The 18,263-nt window shown below is 62.3% G+C and overlaps 3 protein-coding genes and 1 long non-coding RNA gene across 5 annotated transcripts; 1 reads left to right on the top strand and 3 right to left on the bottom strand.

The window, feature by feature from the left end:
* Window positions 1-10: 10 nt before the first annotated feature.
* LOC147573250 (uncharacterized) lies at window positions 11-8,130 on the bottom strand. Its single transcript, XM_086691705.1, has 2 exons — window positions 1,872-8,130; window positions 11-1,714 (listed from the first exon to the last, which is right to left on the bottom strand). Exons 1-2 carry the CDS (start codon window positions 2,781-2,783, stop codon window positions 1,529-1,531), a joined length of 1,098 nt encoding a protein of 365 aa, XP_086547831.1. The 5' UTR covers window positions 2,784-8,130; the 3' UTR covers window positions 11-1,528.
* On the top strand, window positions 7,525-14,800 carry CIAO3 (cytosolic iron-sulfur assembly component 3). The gene is made up of 11 exons (XM_086691701.1): window positions 7,525-7,678; window positions 8,900-8,995; window positions 9,695-9,838; window positions 10,117-10,249; window positions 10,753-10,887; window positions 11,180-11,298; window positions 11,522-11,651; window positions 12,314-12,386; window positions 12,882-13,019; window positions 13,446-13,603; window positions 13,852-14,800. Exons 1-11 carry the CDS (start codon window positions 7,613-7,615, stop codon window positions 14,088-14,090), a joined length of 1,431 nt encoding a protein of 476 aa, XP_086547827.1. The 5' UTR covers window positions 7,525-7,612; the 3' UTR covers window positions 14,091-14,800.
* Window positions 8,159-13,450, bottom strand: LOC147573251 (uncharacterized). Of its 2 annotated transcripts, XR_015245344.1 has the most exons (4): window positions 12,943-13,450; window positions 12,524-12,812; window positions 9,577-12,327; window positions 8,159-9,132 (listed from the first exon to the last, which is right to left on the bottom strand). It is a non-coding gene; the product is annotated as an uncharacterized LOC147573251 (long non-coding RNA). The 2 variants fall into 2 exon arrangements; XR_015245343.1 differs by lacking the exon at window positions 8,159-9,132 and having other exon boundaries at window positions 11,052-12,327; window positions 12,740-12,812.
* A 38-nt stretch (window positions 14,801-14,838) lies between the features above and the next one.
* Window positions 14,839-17,690, bottom strand: HAGHL (hydroxyacylglutathione hydrolase like). The gene is given in 9 exon segments (XM_086691706.1): window positions 14,839-15,128; window positions 15,131-15,270; window positions 15,534-15,613; window positions 15,963-16,064; window positions 16,295-16,398; window positions 16,476-16,584; window positions 16,672-16,789; window positions 16,880-16,944; window positions 17,293-17,690. Coding segments are annotated over 9 exon segments (849 nt in total). The 5' UTR covers window positions 17,398-17,690; the 3' UTR covers window positions 14,839-15,102.
* Window positions 17,691-18,263: the final 573 nt, after the last annotated feature.

The raw sequence follows: 18,263 nt of genomic DNA on the forward strand, positions 1-18,263 counted from the left end.
ACGGAGGTGGGGGTGGGTGGCCCCGGTGCTGAGTCGGGTAGGGGGCGCCTGGGCAGTGACCCCACCCCTGTGCCCCAACCCCCGAGTGAGGGGCCGTGACGGTGTCTTCCAGCTGCTCCTGGTGCTGGCTCCCCACAGCACCAGTGGCCTCTGCAGAACCCTCCTGGCGTGCAAGGCATCTGGGGGTGAGGGTCAGCAGCACGCAGGGCTACCCTCACTCTCTGACCCCCCCACCCCAGCACTGTTCGGGTCCCTGGGCGGTCACTAGGAGCAGATGGGCAGAACTTGCCTCCCCCGCAGGGAGCTGAACCACTGTGTGGGCTGAGGACATGCCCGCGGGGACCCTCATGCTCAGACGTGGCCACGTGCTCCAGGGAGACTGCGTCTTTCTGACCGAGCACCTGCTATGTCGGGACCGGAGGCTCGGTGGCCCGAGCACGGGGAGGGAGGAGCGAAGCCAGCTGGGCTTTGGAGTGGGACAGGTGCCTCCCTGACAGCCAAGCTGATGGGCAATGCCCACATCCAGGCCCAGTCCTGGATAGGCCCGCCAGCCCAGCTGGCCACCTCCTTCATGGCCTCAGGCACCATCACCCAGGAGCTGACCGTGGACCAGGCCCTGGACCAGCTCTCTGTGGAGCTCCCTGGGTCTGTCAAGACTGGCCTCTGGCCTCCACGTGGCAGGTGTCCTGGGCCTGCTCTGAAGCCACTGCAGCCAGGGCATCTGGGGTGACCTGTTTCCCCTCCCCACCAGACTTGGCCTGTGGCCTACTTGGCCCCACCGACTCCAGGTCTGGTCCCTTCCTCAGACCCCTGGCCACCCACCAGGACCCTACCGCACGTCAGGACAGCTTCCAAGGGCGAGTGACCGGGCTCTGGCAGGAGCTGGCTCACCTGGCCATCAGAGGGCGAAAGTGCTTCCTCACTGTTCTCTGGCTTCAACACATCCCCATCTCCCAGTGCCTCCTGCAGTCAGGGTGACCTCTGGGAGCAGTGGTCCGGATTGGGATGACAAGGACCCTAAGGTACACGGGGAAGTCAGGGCTGCCCAGGGTGGAGGTGGCCCCAGGTCACTTCCTCCGTGCCACCACAGAAGGGAAAATGAGGCTGAGATGAAGAGACGAGCCGGGACCTCGGGGCATCGAGCCGCGGCTCTCACAGGTCACAGCCACGGAGGAGCGTCGTCCGGGCAGTGGTGGAGTGGACCTTGCCGTGAGCCCTTCTGTTCTGCAGAATGGCTCCCCTACCCCATCTATACCAAGGCAGCGGGCTCCTCCCTCCCAGTGCCCCCAGCACAAGAAAGACCTCATCTTCTACGGAGTGTGGGGGACTCCCCCCCTACTCCCAGCTGCTACAGCCCAGGGGAGCTGGAGGCCGTCCCCAGCGGAGACTGGCAGGGCAGGAGGGAAGGGAGCCTGGGATGGGTCTGCTGAAGAGTGCCGAAACGTCAAGAGCTGAGACGTCTCAGGGCTCGGCTCCGAGGCCCAAAGCACGGGGTCACCCGCCCACAGGCAGTGGGCCAGGTCTGACCTCACGAACCAATACAAACCTCACACAGAGAAAACCAAGCGGGCTTCCGGGTTCCTGGTCCTCCAGTCACTGTGCTGGTCAAGCCCCCTGAGCTATCCCGGGGGGTGCTGTCCGAGCCGGCCCCACCTGGAGCTCCATGGAACACCTTGGAAGGTGCCGGGGAGGGGTCCTCCCGGGGCCGTGGGGGCTAGGTGAGGGTGGCCGGCAGGGCAGCACCAGAGGGGCCACGGCCAGGGACGGCGGGGGGGGGGGGCACAGAGATGAGTTAGGAGGGAGCTCAGATGTGGCAGCAGGGTGGGGAAAATGCCCACGTCCCCCAAAAGAAGGCGCCCCAGAGGACCAACCTGGTGCTGCCGATGGGCCAGATGTGAACACGGACATGTGCGTGATCCCCGACCCCAGGGAGGTCTGGATGGGTGGCCCTGCCCGCCTCTGAGCCTGTCATCTTCACAGGGCCAGGCCAGTGGGACCCCCTTCACCCGACCAGGGGTTCCTGGACTGGTCAGCCCGCCGTGAGCATGGGTGTGGCCGGCAATGGCCGAGGGGGCTGCAGGTACAACACGTGGAGGGACTGCCGGGTGGGCTGCAGAGCCGAAGCACGTGAGCACCAAGGGTGCGTGGGCCCGGAGGCCTGGGGGCTCCTGAGGGGGCCCCGCGCCACCCAGCAGTCTCAGCTCTGCCTCCAGACACCCCAGATGGCCCCCTTGATGACTTGGGGGGCTGAGTACAAAGTGCAGACGCAGAGGCAGCTCAGGGCCAGGGGGAGAGTGCCACAAACGAGCCCCACAACCCGCCCCCAGAGAGTCGCCTCGCTCCCCCCACCCGCTCCCGCTCCGACCTGCATGCCTCGAAGCCTGACCAGCCTCAGGCGCGCCCTCCAAGAGTGGACTGTGCCCCCGGCCACACTTCCTAGGCCACAGCCCAGAGGCCCAGCCACAGAGAGTGGCCGGCCATGTCCCGGGGCCTTCCTGGCGCTCTCCTTCTGGCACCTGGTCAGGCAAAGGGGGCTTCCTGCCGGCGCGTCCCCACTGAGACGGCTTCGGCGTCCAGGGCTGAAGCGGAGCCAACCTCCCAGACCTAGGGACACGTGTGCAGCAGTGAGGCCGTGTGGCCGACCAGCTCTTTCTGCTGCTTCCTGCGCCGGGTGGGTGTGGAGGCAGGACCCTGGGAGCCCCAGCGCTCTCTGTGTGACCCTCCCCCCTCAGGCCCACACCGGTCTCTCCCGAGGAGGAACAGGTCATGGCAGGCGTCCTCATTAGCTACTAATTGCAGCCCGTTCCGGCCTCCCCGGGCTGTTGCCAGATTACACCTGTTGACAAGATGTGGCGTCCCCAGCGGGAAGGCGCGTGTGCTGATTATGCCGCTAATGATGTGTTCATTGCCCACGGTAATTTCCTTCAACAAATAAAACGCTGTGTCTGCTCAGCCTAGGGACACTTCTGGCTTCATGAGGAGCCCGGCGTGCACCTGAGGGTGGGGAGGGCTGGTGGGCTCCGAACGGGACACCTCAGGCCACCAGGGAAGTGTCCCGATCCAAGCACTGGACGAACTGCCCGCAGCACCTGCGTGTGCTAAGAGAGACTGCTTTCTCTCTCGATTCTGAGCATAAGGGGCGCTGGGTCCCACCCTGACGCAGACCCTCCCCGAGTGGGCTCTTCCTTTACCCTCCCTCCTCACACCCCAGCCCAGGGCCCAGAGAGCCTCCCAGGTGAGTGGAAGGTTTGCAGGGACTGGCCTGGAAGGCTGTGCCCCCACACCCACCGAGACAGGGCAGGAGAGCCATGATCCTCAGGGACCTGGGCTGATTTACTCAGAAACTCCTGAGCACGAAGGCCCTCACGTGGGAAGGAGACCCCTCAGTGGCCGCCCAGGCCCACAAACAAAATAGTCCCCAGTTCACAAAAAGCACGAGAGCAGATTCCAAAGGCCAGAACCACTTGTTTGGGTGGGAGGCCGGCCTCGTTCTACCTGACCCCCCTCCCTATCAGGCGGGGGCTCCGCTGTACAGGGAGCCCCTCCGTGGGCCCTGTTTGCCCCTCCCCACCCCGGTGCCCGATGAGGACGCCAGGGCCTCTGCACCAGCCACAAGTGTCCGGGTGGGTCCGGTGGGCAGACGGACAGCACAAGCACACGGGCCGCCCCCGGGCACACGCTCCTCCTCCTACAGCCATGCGGAGAAGGGGGAGCGGACCCCACTTCCCCTTTCCGACATCTTGGGGGGCCTTGATGCACAAAACAGTAACCCTGGAGAAGGCAGTGTTTTGAAATTACATTTTAAGAGAAAGTTAAAAAAAAAAATGTAAGTGTTTATTTAGACAACCTCCACACCCAACATGGGGCTCAAACTCACAACCCCGAGATTAAGAGTTGCACGCTCTTCTGAGCCAGCCAGGGGCCCCTAAAATTTTTTTGGAAAAGACAAAGGCCGTTTACTTTTCCTGACCCTAGGTGGATGTATTCCTACAGCACACAGGCTGTCTCTCCCCGCCCCTCCAAGACCCTGCGGGACCAACCCTGGCTTTGCAGCACAGCAGGCGTGGTCCGCCCCAGCCTCGCACCCCAGGGCCAGCGCAGTCATATGACCTGTGAGATGCATCACGTTATGCAGCTGTCCTCTGACCCTTGAGGGTCCCACAAAAGTTGGACATGAGGGCTCTGGCGGGTTGAACAGTGCCCCCCAAATAACATGTGCCCCAAACCCGTAAATGGGGCCTCGCTTGGAAATCGGGTCCTTGCTGAGGGTTAAGCTGAGGGTTTCGAGAGGATATCATGCTGGGAGGTAGGTTGGGCCCTGAATCCAGTGACAAGTGTCAGGAGAAGACACACAGGGTCCATGTGCTGATGAGGCAGATGCTGGGGAGATGCTGTCTTGTGCCCAGGGCTCCCCAGGGCCACCAGGAGCTGGGCCTGCTGACACCTTGGCCTCAGACTTCTGGCCTCAAGAACTGAGAGCGTGGGGACGCCTGCGGGGCTCAGTCGGTTGAGCGACTGTGGGAAACAGAACACCACAATAACCACAGGGGCATATTCGTTCAGGCTCCAAGATCTCTGAGAAAGCTGGAGATCATAGGGTTAAAAATAAGGCGAAAGGAATGGAGCGAAATGCCCTCGGGAAATGTGGCCTGTTCTCTAGTAGGCAGACAAGGATGTTTTGCTTAAAGGAAGCCAGCTGTAAATAACACAGCGTGTTCACTCCCCTCTTTGTTTCTGATCCTGCCATAAAGATTCCTATCATATCCTATGTATCTGCAAGAAAGCCTTTGCACGCAACGGCAACGTACGTTTGTGCTTTAGCTGAACCACATGTACTTTGTTGTCATGCCTTACTAACCTTCTACAGTTAATCGTCGTGGATCTGTAGCTCTGTAAAAGTATAAAAGAAGATGTACAATAAACCTCAGGGCCTCGGGCGGTTGGCTCGGGGTCCCCTGTGCCTCGCTATACTGTCGTCTTTTTCTCGGCTCTTTCACCGCCCCAGGTCCACGGCCCAAAGAGGTCGACAAGCGACCAGCTCTGATCTCAGCTCAGGTCATGATCTCACAGTTCGTGGGATCGAGCCCCGCGTCGGGCTCCGTGCTCACAGCACGGAGCCTTCTTGGGATTCTCTATCTCATACACACAATAAATAAACATTTCAAAAAGAAAGAAAGAAAAAAACTAAGAGAATAAACTTCTGTTGTTCTAAACCCCCCAGTCGTGGTCCTTTGTTGTAGCTGCCTGGATACTAACGTCAGGCGGGTTCCTCAGGCGGTGAAACTCTGATGTGCGTCTGCTCCCACCCAAAGATCTGGTGGCCAGCTTTGGGCAAAGGGGGTCCTGGGGACACATCCAGAGCAGAGGCCAAGCTCTGTACCTGTCCCAGCTCAGGGAGAGGGGTGCCGACACCCAGGCACAGCATCGCGGCCGCTGCCCAGGCTGGCTACGGGGCCCACGGCCTCTCAAGTCCTCAGCTGGCCCTCAGTTTCCCCCACGTGTGTAAACCCCGGCACACGGGAAGCGTGCAGTAAATACTAATGATGATGAAAGAATCTGCAGATGTGAGAGCAGATGCACAGAGGCGGTGCACGAAGCGTCTGCTCAAGAGCCCCAGGTCTCCAGGGACGGGGCTGCGATTGAGTAAAAGACCCTCGAGGGGCCCTTGTTGTGTGAGGGTGTGGGTGATATCAGAGATCCCCAGTCAGGTTGTCTGAACCAGAAACCGTCGCCTAGGTACGGCACGGGGACGCTGGGACCGATGGTTCGATGCTAGGCCAACCTGGGTGCACTCAGTGTCCGGACCTCTTGAAGCTCCCCTGGGGCAGCCAGTTTTATTGAGATGTAGATGCACATGCCATAAAATCTGCCCACTTAAAGGGTGCAGTTCAGTGATTTTTGACATATTACATTAGTAGTTTTCAAATTGTGGTACCATACCTACAACAAAAGTTGCCATAGCAACCCTTTTTACGTGGCATTAGTTACAGTGTTGTGCAAAGATTACCTTGCTTTCCAAAACTTCCTCCTCACCTCACCCTGAAGCCTCCTTCGGGCCCCTGGCAACCTCCAATCTACTTAACGTCCCTGTGGAGTTGCCTATTTCACGGGCTTCATAGAAATGGAATCCTACGATAGGTGGCCTTTGGCTTCTCTCGCCGAGCATCATGTCACCAGGGCTCATCTACACGGCTTTACAGCTGAGTCCTCGCCCGTCTACCCACTCATCTGCCAATGGACACGTGGGCTCTTCCACTTTCGTCCACCCCCACCCTTTGCTCCACTTGGTTCGCTCCCACAGACTTGGGTTCCAGGGGAAGGAGGCAGGAAGCCCGCCCTGCAGGGACCCCGGCTCTGCACACCTACTGGCTGCAGCCCCCCTTCCCGGCGTCGGGAGAACCCTCCCTGTCCCCCCAGCCTCAGCCAGGGCCCCTCCCGTGTAAATCCTCTCCACCACTCCTAACGGGCCCTCATTCCTGGCCCGCATCTCAATGCCATTGTTACTCTCACGAGTCTTTTGTAAACCTACTCTGGGGCATTTCGGTGAAACTAAGGTTGGTTGGGGCTCGCCCACTTCTAAGAATCACTTAGGATTGTTCAGGTTTCAGGAACCGTATCTCAGACCTCGGTCAGGTATTGTCGGGACAGGGGACGGGTGGCGCCTGGGGGCCTGGAAGCGGAGCTCCCGTAGCTGCTACGGAAAGCCTGCCCCAGCTGTTGTAGAAGAAAGTCCTGTCTTGGCAGCCAAGAGGAGCAGCTGCAGGGGCCCAGGACGCTGCCCCCGCCGGTGGACCTTGGGTCCCTGGGCCTCGAGGAAAACCCACAGGCAGGTGTGGGAGTCAGCAGCACTCAAGTCCACACTGGGCTAAGTACTGCAAGGAGACCGGGAGCACAGGCCAGGCTGGGCCCTCAGAAACACGAGATGAACACCGGGACGTGCCAGACTCAACTCCTGCAGGTGTCTGGAAAGCCCCACTAAAAAGGGGTCAGTAGTGACAATAAAACTGGACTCGACACGATTTATAACGGCCCAGGGCCCGAGCCTGGCCAGCAGCAGTCCCGCGTCGCGCTACCAAACCTTACAGGGAAACGGCGCTTTCCCAAGCTGGTCTCCAAAATGACAGAAGAGGGTGTCGGAGCCCGTGAGAGAAGCTCCGCACGGAGCCGCAGAGTTGTGGGGAGCGCTGCCCGCCCTGTCACTTCCATTTCCCTCGCTCTGCAACAGGAACTGCACGTCCGGGGGGGGGGGGGGGGGGGGCAGGCGCCCTTCTGGGGTCTCGAGCGCCTCTGCGACCAAGTATAGCAAGGCCGCTGCCTCTGCAAGCAAGCTCCCAGGGCTAGGACTCAGGGCCGCATATCCCGCCGGCAGTGAGCCCTGGGTGAGGGAGGCAACACTGTGGTCCTGGCGGCCCCTCCGCCCACGCTCAGGAGGCCGGGAAGGTGACACGCTCCCCCGCGGCACGGGCCCCGCCGGCAGGGGGCGCGCGGCCCGGGGGGACGCGGATGCGCATGCGCCAGACGGGTCGCTTTCCGGCAGCGTGGCGGAACAGTCCCGCAGTTTCGCGCCGCTTGGCGACGTTGGCGCCCCGCGCCCAGCCGCAGTACGGCCGCCATGGCGTCGCCCTTCAGCGGGGTGCTGCAGCTAACAGACCTGGATGACTTCATCGGACCGTCTCAGGTGGGGCGGCCCGGGTGGGTGGCGGCCGTGCCTGGCGGGGGGTGGGGGGGGACTCCCCGGACTCCCCTCCGCTCGGTTTCTTTCCCTGAAAAACGAGATCGGAACCCAGACTCCCCGCCCGCGTCACCCCGGGCCTCTGGCGCTCGGGCTAGCTTTCTACCGATGGGGACCCGAGGCCAGGGATGGAGGCGCCCCGAGCCGGGTTCCTGTGCCGCGAGGCGAGGCGAGGCCAGGTCACCAGCCCGCACCGCCCAATAGGACAAGTAGTTTCGGGTCATCACGCTGTCCTCGGCGCGACTGGGGGACGGGAGTGCCGAGTGGGCAGCAGGAAGCGGGAGGGAGCCGGGCAGTGGCGGCTCAGGACCGAGGCCGGACGAACCTGTCCGCTTACTCTGGTAGACGGCGGGGAATGTCCCATCTCAGTTTGGAAGGCAGGGGAGTAGGTCCCTTGGAATCACCTACCGTGACTGGGGCGGGGGGCGGTGGTCGTCCTAGGTGCTGGTTTGGGGAGGAAGACAGAGCTTGCCCCTAAAGGGGACAGGTCAGGTACACTTGAAAGCGGGAGGCAGCCTTCTCTGGTGTAGCTGCCTATCAACTGCACAACTGCACTGGCTGCGCAGGACACACAGGGGCTGGGAGGGGGAGGGCATGGGGCTGGTCACAGCTCCGAGGTCAGGGATGAGCTTGGACAGGGCCCCCCCCCCCCCCCCACCAGGGCTTTCTGGGGCTGATCATCTCTGGGAAGGGAATAGCCAGAGAGACTCTTGTAGTGACACCGAGAAAGGGCAAGAACTCGAAGTTGAAGAGAAAAAGAACATTTCACTGGGCAAGGCGGGGACTCCAAGTGTTCCTGGAGCGATGCAGAAATGGTGGTTCCTGGGCATCCTCTTGGTAGCCAGGGTAACACTGGCTCTCCATGTGTGGCCACGCCTTCGGTTTGTGCTGAACGGAGTAAAGGTCAGGGCTGGTGGTGCCCGCAGGTGCCTTAGTGTGTAGGCCCAGCTAAGTCCGCCTTCCCCTGACTGAGCTGCAGAGTAGGCCTCAGTGCTGGCAGGGGTTAGAACGTGTACCCCTGTGCAAGCAGGGTGACAACTGTATTGCCATGACTGCTGCTGTGGCAGGAAGAGAGTCGGGCAGCACCCCTGTCCCATGTGGTGGTCCCCTCCTCTTCGGTAACCTCCACACACTCGGGCCCCCACTTGGGGTCTCTTCCTGGTACAGGATTGCATCAAGCCCATGAAGGTGGATAAGAGGTCGGGAAGCGGCGTGGCCAAGATCCACATCGAAGACGATGGCAGTTACTTCCAGGTCACTCAGGTAAGTTCCAGCCCAGATGACCAAACACCTGTTTTTGCTGCTCCGTCCAGTCACAGGTACGGAGATCATGGGACCTTTCACTGTCATCAGAGTGGTCAGATTCACTGTCGTCACGGCTCGGAGGGCAGAGATGGTGCCTGGGGTGGTGGTGGAGGGGCACAGAGGCAGAACATGGAGCTGTGGGGGGGGGGGCTCTTTTTGCAGATGGTGGTTCCTGTCTTCCCTTCCCTCTCCCCCACCGCCACCGTGAGTTCTAATTCTGTAAGATTTTCCAGTTAAGGACCCCCTGGGCGGCTCAGTTGGTTAAGCGTCTGACACTCTCTTTTTATTTTTTTATGTTTATTTTTGAGAGAGAGAGCGAACTTGAGAAGGGGAGGGGCAGAGAGAGAAGGAGACACAGAATCTGAAGCAAGCTCCAGGCTCTTAACTGTCAGCACGGAGCCTGATGCGGGGCTTGAACCCACAAACCGTGAGGTCCTGACCTGAGCCAAAGTTGGACACTTCACAGACTGAGCCACCCAGGTGCCCCAACCAATATTTAATTTTTAAAAATTCAGTGGCGCACAAAGCCAGCCTCCTACCACATTGGTTGTCGGTGTTGTGAGCCAGAGAATAAAGGCTTCCTGCAGGTTCCATTATGCTGAGTGCTCGTGTCTTTGAGTAGAGGCCCTCTGAGTCCCGAGTGCTTGTGCTTTCCAGGATGGAGGGACCCGGAAGCTGGAGAAGGCCAAGATCTCGCTGGATGACTGCCTGGCATGCAGTGGCTGTGTCACCTCGGCAGAGACCGTGCTCATCACTCAGCAAAGCCACGAGGAGCTGCGGAAGGTTATAGATGCCAATAAGGTAAGTGGGGGGCGTCTTTGAGACTTTTTTAACCTGACGTCACCCCAGTGTCCTTTGCTCTTGCTGCCAAGGGCAGCCCATCTGGTGCCTCCTGCCTCTTGTAGGTGTCGTCGGCAGGATGCCCGTGAATTGCTGGTCAGGATTTCACACCGGGGTGTGGGGCCCTGCGTGTACGTGGAAGCGACACGCCCTGCCGGAGGCAGCACGCACTCCCCCAGCGCTGGCCCCCTGGGAGTCTGTACAACACAGCGAGTGAGCATGTGTCCTCTGCTTTGCAGACGGCGGCCCCCGGTCAGCAGAGGCTGGTTGTCGTGTCCGTCTCGCCCCAGTCCAGGGCATCGCTGGCTGCACAGTTCGGGCTGAACCCTACAGACACTGCCAGGAAGCTGACTGCATTCTTCAAGAAAATCGGTAGGCAGCAGACCTCGCGTGCGTGCTGAGCTCAGCGTGTGCGGGGTCCGGCGAGGGGCTCCTCCGGCCTCTGACTCACTGAACTCAAACGCACCAGAAACTGTTCTGAGTTGACTTCAGTATGAAGTTTGGGTTTGACAAATGAGAGCTGAGCCTTTTAAGAGGCAGCCATCTGAATCGTGGCTGTCCTCCTCCAGTCTGGAATTCCTGGAATTCTCTGGAATTTGCTCCCCCCTTATTGTTTTTAAACTATCACCTTCGAGGCCCGTTTCCCTGGTCCCCTGTCACGCTCTGGCTCCCAAAGACTTTGGTCGATCTCTGTGAGCCAGGAGCAGGCCTGGGAGGACATGGGGCGGGCACAGGAGGTGTGGCCTGGCCCGGACAGCCGCTGTGCAGACAGCTGAAGCGCCCCTGGAAAGTGGCGTCCCCGCTCCCAGGGGCGTGATCGGGGCCTTGCGATGTAGCCACGCTTCGTGGCGGTGAGGCGGGTGCTTGTGTTGCAGGGGTGCACTACGTGTTCGATACCTCCTTCTCGAGGAACTTCAGTCTCCTCGAGAGCCAGCGAGAGTTTGTGCAGAGATTCCGAGGACAGGCCGACTCCCAGCAGGCCTTGCCTGTGCTTGCGTCCGCCTGCCCAGGTGTGTTCACGCTGCGGGACACGGGGGACAGGAACGCTGGGTGGGGCCACACGAGGCTTCTGCCACAGTGGCCGCCTCGGCAGAAGGAGCTGCCCTGAGAGCCACCTGGGGTCACCCGAGTTCCCCAAGACTGTGATCTCACAGATGCTAGAAGCACACGGCAGTGACAGCAGAGTAGGCACGTTCTTTAACGGGACCAAAACTCCCCCTACAAGCCGGTGCACCCCAGAAGGTCATGCCACTCCCTGCCCAGCTGCTCAGACACCCTGTTTGTTCCCCGTGTCGGCCTCAGGCTGGATCTGCTACGCGGAGAAGACACACGGAAGCTTCCTCATCCCCTACCTCAGCACTGTTCGGTCCCCACAGCAGGTCATGGGCTCCCTGGTCAAGGACTTCTTTGCCCAGCAGCAGGTAACAAGAATATTCCAGCTGTGAACGATTCACTGCTATTGTTCTCAAAGATGAGCCAAGACCTCCGATGTCCACATGGCCACACGAGGCATCTCGGTCCCATCCTGGCCGCTGGCCGGCTGTGTCCCAGGCCGCGCCTGTGGTGTCACCCCCCCACCTTATCCTGCGGGCTCCTTTACTATCAGGTCAGGCAGCGACTTCACATTTCCACATTTCCCTGCAGCATTTGACCCCGGACAGGATCTACCACGTGACGGTCATGCCCTGCTATGACAAAAAGCTGGAAGCTTCCAGACCAGACTTTTTCAGCCAGGACTACCAGACTCGTGATGTGGATTGTGTTGTCACCACAGGTGTGGGTCCCACGTAGTGGTATTGCCCGGGTCCTGCCTGCAGGCTCTGGCTGGAGCTGCCAGCCCCTATGCATGAGGCAGCCGGTGGCCCTCCCCTGGGTGCCAGATCAGACCACACAGCTGTTCCATTGTCTTGGGGGACGTGTGGCCAAAGGGCCGGGTGTTTGCTCTAAAACAGTCTGCGTGAAGAGACGGGTGGGGATTCTCGTCATCCACTCTGACTCACATGGGCCAGTCACCCCATTTTTGAATTGAGCAGCCTCACAGTCTCCCAAGTGCTTAAAATACAGAAAAGAAAATGCTCAGGAACCCAGACAGTGGGGTGGGGAGGGGGCCCCCCTGCATGAACACATGCCCCTCTCCACCTCATGGGGAGCCACGACCACACTGCGGCGGGTCCGGGGATGGGTATATCCACCCCCCCGCCACGCTGCTGGGAGGGTGGAGGGTGGGCTGCGGGTCTTCTGAGGGTCCTCAGAAGTGGAGTCCTTCCTCGCCTCAGTGGCCAGGTTGACCCTCCACCCATAAGCCAGGAGGTGGACGTCCGGGTCTCTGGAGCTAAGGTACAGGTTGCCAGGGATGCAGATGACGCGGGTTTCCTCAGCGTTCTGTTTTGATTGAGATCTCAGCTGAAGCGCCCCTGTGCTGGGGTCTTACCGTAGGAGAAGTCTTCAAGCTGCTGGAAGAAGAAGGGGTCTCACTCTCGGAACTGGAGCCAGCCCCCCTGGACAGTCTGTAAGTCACCACCCACTGCAGCAGAGGGGAGAACGTGAATCCAGCGTCGGGGAGCTCGACGTGTGGGTTGGGGGGTTGCAGGCGCGCTGGGAGGCAGCAGCAGTGAGGGCGTGGGGGTAGACGGTCCCCAGATGGACCTCAGCTCTGCGTCCCCTCCCTTCCTCTTCTCCACCGTGACTTCCTCCTAGCCAGGTCCGCGTCCGCCCTGTCGCCGGTCTCAGTGCACACAGAGGTGGTCAAGTTCATGACCTGGCCAACGGACAGTGCACTGATGGTCATCAGAGCTGTCCCAAACTTGACACACGTCTGAGCTCCCCAAATAGGTGACTCAACAGAGGAATGATTTCTCCCACCTGAGCTTCCTCTTGACACGCAGACAAAGGCCCTGGGGGTTCTGGACTCCTCTCCCATCTAGCAAGCAGCTCCCTCACATGGGAGAGACAAAAGGTCACCCGAAAACTCCCGCTGCCACCGAGGCCATGCTCTGCTCCCCAGGTGCAGCAGTGTGTCTGCCCAGGAGCCCAGCAGCCATCGGGGCGGGGGCTCCGGGGGCTACCTGGAGCACGTGTTCCAGCACGCAGCCCGGGAGCTCTTTGGAATCCACGTGGACGAGATCACCTACAGACCCCTGAGGTCAGTGGGAAGGGCCGGAGCATGGGGACAGGGCAGCAGGCTGGGGTGGGGGAAGACGCAGGGCACCAGCCCTCCTCTCCCGCTCACGTGAACCGGCCTCCCCACCCAGCGGTCCGCGTCCCTGCCCACACCCCAGGGGGTGGGAGCCCCAAGGCCGCGATGGCGCGCCTGGCACAGGGTGTGTCCCGACACAATGCTCCCTTCCACGGAGGGAGGGCGGGGGGCTTTGTGCGACCTCGCCACGCCTCACTGCCATTCTTGGGAGGGAGGATCAGGACACTGAGGCCCCCTGCCTAACGGCGGAAGCGAGCTTTCTACCCTGTCCTTGCATCCCTGTCCTCCACGTCCTCCACCGAGGAGCCGGTTAGGTGGCAGACGTGCCTGCAGGGGCGGGTACCGAGGGAGCCTGGCCTGTGCTCCCCCCAGGAACAAGGACTTCCAGGAGGTGACCCTGGAAAAGGAGGGCCAAATCGTGCTGCACTTTGCCGCGGCCTATGGCTTCCGCAACATCCAGAACCTGGTGCAGAAGCTCAAGCGAGGGCGCTGCCCGTACCATTATGTGGAGGTCATGGCCTGCCCCGCAGGTAGCTGGGGTGGGGCCCGCTTCTCCCAGAGGGCACGGGGGCCCTTTCCAGGACCAGGGCTGTGGGCAGTGTCTCACCAGGGCAGAAGGGGTGGAGGCGGAGCCTGGGGGTCAGGAGGCTCAGGAGGGCCGGTGTTGGGAAGGGGTCTTGGGAAGGGGTCGTGCTGTGCTTCCCAACCCCCCTCCCCCACTCCCCGGTATAGGCATCCTCCCTGTCACCGTGCGCTCACCTGTCTTGCTCTGCTACAGGCTGCTTGAACGGCGGAGGCCAGCTCAAGGCCCCCAACACGCCCGGCAAGGAGCTTCTCCAGCGCGTGGAGACGCTGTATAGCATGGTCAGGACAGAGGCGCCGGAGGATGCACCTGGCATCCAGGAACTGTACCGGTGCTGGCTGCAGGGCGAGGGCTCGGAGCGCGCTGGCCGCCTGCTGCACACAAGCTACCACGCGGTGGAGAAGGCCAGCTCCAGCCTCGGCATCAGGTGGTAGGAGGCCTCCGCGCCAGCCTTCTAGGCCCGCCACAGCCCGCACCCGGACTCCCGGGGACCACCCCCAAAACACGGACGTCAGCTGTGGGGATGTGCCGGAGCCCATACGGAAACGAGCCTCAGAACCCATGGCCAGGACAGGTGTGCTCGTCCTGACTGCCCACTGCAGGAGGTCAGATGGTCCACAAGGTCCCAGAACCTCCCCACAGGCCCAGCTCTGCGAGCAGGGTGCTGGCCACTCCTGCCTTGTGGCCCAAGTGTGTGGGGGTTTCAGCCGGTCCCGTGGGCTGCACAAGGCAGAACAAAAGCAGGAGCCAGGCTCCCACCGAAGCCAGGCTGTGAAGGACGGTGATGGGCAGCGCCGCCGGGCCGGTCAAACTTGGAGCCCAGTGTGAGGAACCCTACCGCGCTGGATGGCGTAGAATGCTGGCAGGAGAAGGGCGCCCAGCCTGCGACACCCCCTGCTGGGGTGCAGCACCTGCCCCACCTGGGACTGGGCACTGATGATGCCAGGCATGGCCTCTGGGACCTGACAGCTTGCGTTCTCTGGGCAGAATTCCAGGTGGGAAGCAGGGTCTGTGAGAGAGACCGCTGAGACTAGGCACGAAGTCCCTTCTCCACTTACAGGAGTGGGGGAGAGGACAGATCAGGCTGAACCCACAGGCCTTTCCTTACCAAGTTCCAAGTCTAATAAAGGGATCTCTCTCCCGATGGTTTCTCTCCGAGAGCATCCACCAGCATCAAAAAAGAAGTCTTTTAAAGCTTTATTCAAAGTTCAAAAGCCCCGTGCACCCCGCTAGGCTGCTTCCCAAACACCCAGGTCTCAGGGCTCACATGCACCCCAGAGAGGGGCCTCATATGTCCCCTGCCAGGGTGCCTACCCTCCAAAGCCAGACAGCCAGCTGGGTGGGGCCATGGAAGGTTCCAGACGCAACCCTCCTGTGGGCTCAATGTGCCGAGGGTTGAAGGAGAAGAGATGTGCTGCCGGGCCGCACGGTGGGTCCACTTGGGGCTCACTTCTGTTGGGGTGTGCTCAGGGCCCCCACTGCAGTGCCAGGAGAGCCCGGGCCTGCGGCTGCAGGGGCTCAGCCGCCCGCTCGAAGCTTGCCCGCTCCCTGCAGAGTGCCTCCAGGACCTCGGCCGGGGCCGCCTTCCCCGTGAACTTGCACACAGGCTCTTCTCTGCGGGGAGAGGGGGCGCCGTGGGGACTCTCCCTGGGGACACTGCCGGGTGGGTGCTGGCAGAGGACACTTCATGAGCAGCCTCTCCCTGGTGCAAGTCAGCCCAATAACCAGTTCCCTGGCACCTCCTGCAGAGCCCAAGTGGCTGCCGAGTCGGGCTCAAGGCCAGCAGGCCGACCCTCAGGCAGCCTGCTCGGTGGGACAGCCCCTGGAGTGGGCACGGGGCCCCCACAAGAAGGCCTGGGATGCCGACCAGTACTCACGCCACCCTTAGGAAGGGGTTGTAGAGGAGCTCCTCGCCCAGGGTGGATGGCACTGTGGGCATGTCGTCCTCATCCCTCTTCTGGAATGACCACAGGCCCTTGTCACAGCCTTGTCTTGAGAGCCCCAGACAACTCCGCTCCACTCAGCCCCGCCCCTTCCTGGGGGCAGGAGCAGAAGAAGGACTGCCTCGCCCCATCTAGTACTTGAGGGCAGCCACCCTTGGGTCAGTTCTGCCAGCTGCCCAGCCCTTTGTCCGAGGCCACCAATCCCTCCCCTCACCAATAGGAGCCTCAGTCAGCAGGATACTCAAGGCTAAGCCAGGTCTGATCACTCCAGGCCAGTCATGCCTGACTCCCCCTGCAGTGCCCCTCCTCCGTCCCAATCTTCATCCACCCTCCAAACCTTGCCATTCAGAGGAGTGGCCGCACCTTGGCCCATGACAGCTTGGCCCTCACGTGGTCATTGCCGGGCTCCACTTTCTGTGCAAACTCAAGGTTGCCCAGCGTGTGTTCGTGGCCACAGAACACCTTCTGGAGAAAGGAGGCACTCAGAGGGTGCACAGTGCTGCCACAGGCAGTGATGGGGGAAGGCGCTCACTGGGGCTGGCCTGGACCCTCCCTGGACCCCAGAACCCCAGGCCTGATCTGCCTGGACTCCTTGGCTAAGGTTCACTCTGTATCCCTGGCACAAGGCAGGTACAGAGTGTGGAGGTTGTGCAGGGAGTCTGGACCTTACAGGAAGGCAAGGGATGCCGGCTCACCGTCTCCGGCGGCAGCGTACCCAGGGTCTCGACCAAGCTCTGATACATTTGCTGAGCTGTGCTCTCCAGGCGCAAGCCGCAGCCACCCACCGACAGCGCATCCCCTGGGGAGGAGAGCAGGTCAGGGAAGGTGGGGCGGGGTCAGAGGGAGGTGGGGCTGGTGGGGTGGGGCGACCAGTACCCGAGAACACCGCCGGCGGATCAGGACAGTCCTCTTCCCATAGGAAGTAGCTCATGTGGCCGGAGGTGTGGCCCGGCGTCAGGAGACAGCGCACATGGATGGCCCCAAACTGCCGCAGAGGGGCAAGCGGCTGGTGACGCGGGAGGGCCCGCGGCGCCATTCCCACCCCCCACCCCGCCCCCGGACCGGTGCTCACCCGCAGCTCCTCGCCGTGCACCAGCCTGCGGGTCAGCGCGCAGATGCGCTCGTCCGCGCCCAGCACAGCCAGCCCCGGCCGCAGCCGCGCCAGCTCCGCGTTACCCCGCGCATGGTCCCTGCGGACGGGGCGGAAGCAGGATCACAGGCGGGTCGGGGTGGGGCAGGGGCGATGCCCTCGCGCCTCAGCCCGCCCCGACCGCGCTCACCAGTGGTGGTGGGTGGTCAGCACAGTGGTCAGTGACACCCCCTCCCGGCCCACGATCTCCAGCAGCTGAAAGGGATGGGAGTTAGGGAGATCCGGCCGGGCCAGGTGGCCGCCCCCCACCCACGCTAGGGCGCCAGGTGTGATGTACACAGACTGCCGGGCAGGCCAGGAGCGGGTAGGGGTAGGGGAGACCCAGCAGACGATATCTGAGCGCCCCGTGCGTACAGAACAGTTAGGCACCAGGGAACGGGGAAAACGGAGGTGACGTGGTCCTAACTTGAGGGCAGACTCAAGATTAGAGAATAGGGGAAAGGCCTGCTCCAACCAGGGTGGTTGGGGTGGTGGGGGGACCCTCGGGGGCCAAGTTGCCTAGGCCCGCAGCGGCGCTCCCCGCCGCCCACAGGTTGCCCTCACCCTCTTAGGCACGGCCACGTCCACGGCCACAGCCTCCCGCGTGTGCTCCTCGATGACCAGGTACATGTAGTTATCCTCGAGCACAGGGATGACCTTGACCTTCATGGTCGCAAAGTCCAGGCACCCCGCGTCTTCTCCTAGAGAGGCCCCCCGCTTCTGAGCCCTTTCCCCTGGGCGGGGGCTTCCCTCAAAGCAGGGCTGGGCGAGGGAGGGGTCAGCTCCACACACACTTCAGGGGCCAGAAAGGGAGCCCGCCCCCTGCTCCGTGGACTTCCCGGAGGACCGGTGCGGAAGCCAACGCCCCAAGCTCAGGCGGTCCGGCCAAGTGCGGAGGCCAGCCCCCAGAGACGCCAACGCCGCCGCCGCCCGCTGCGCAGGCCCCGCCCCCCGCCGCGGGCCCGGTCCCCGCGACCGAACCGCCCGTTCCACGCTCAGGCCACGCCCCTCGCGACGATACGACCTCCCCAGCCCCGCCCCACTCACTCCGCCTTCCCCTTGAGCCACGCCCTCCCGTGCCGCTCAGCGCTCTGCCTAAGCCACGCCCCTCGTCAAGGCCCCGCCCCTCAGGCCCCCCTCCCGTCACGGCGCGACACGGGTCCCGAAATGTTCCCCTTACCCGCAAGGGCTGCGCCCCCCGACTGCGCGGACCGCTTGAGAGACAGCGGGACAGAGATGGGCCCAGGGCACTATCCACAGGGCCCGAGCGGAGCGCGGCGCTCCGCCTGGCCGCCGCCAACGGCCCGCGCCCCGGCGCAGGGAGCAAGCGTGCGCAGGCGGGGGCGCGCGCGTGCCCGGTGGGGGCCCCACGCACGTTCGGCCCCGCCACGCGGGGCGCTGCAGTGCGTCCTCCGCGAAGCCTTCTGGGCTCGGGAGCTGAGCCAGTCCTCTTGAGACCCCCAGCCCTTAACTGGAATGTCTGCGTCCCCTTCCCTCGGGCTGGTGGTGGGAGAATCTGCAGTTTGTTCGCCTGC

The sequence above is a fragment of the Puma concolor genome, chromosome E3 (genome assembly GCF_028749965.1).
Source record: "Puma concolor isolate L17-30 chromosome E3, mPumCon1.1.hap2, whole genome shotgun sequence".
NCBI classification, from domain to species: Eukaryota; Metazoa; Chordata; class Mammalia; order Carnivora; family Felidae; genus Puma; species Puma concolor.

Coding starts and splice junctions, on each gene's coding strand:
- LOC147573250 (XM_086691705.1), bottom strand. CDS start 2,783: ATGAGGACGCCTGCCATGACCTGTTCCTCCTCGGGAGAGACCGGTGTG. Junction 1,715..1,871: donor TGGCCCATCGGCAGCACCAG/GTTGGTCCTCTG, acceptor ACCCTCACCTAG/CCCCCACGGCCCCGGGAGGA.
- CIAO3 (XM_086691701.1), top strand. CDS start 7,613: ATGGCGTCGCCCTTCAGCGGGGTGCTGCAGCTAACAGACCTGGATGAC. Junction 10,250..10,752: donor TGCATTCTTCAAGAAAATCG/GTAGGCAGCAGA, acceptor CTTGTGTTGCAG/GGGTGCACTACGTGTTCGAT. Junction 10,888..11,179: donor GCTTGCGTCCGCCTGCCCAG/GTGTGTTCACGC, acceptor TGTCGGCCTCAG/GCTGGATCTGCTACGCGGAG.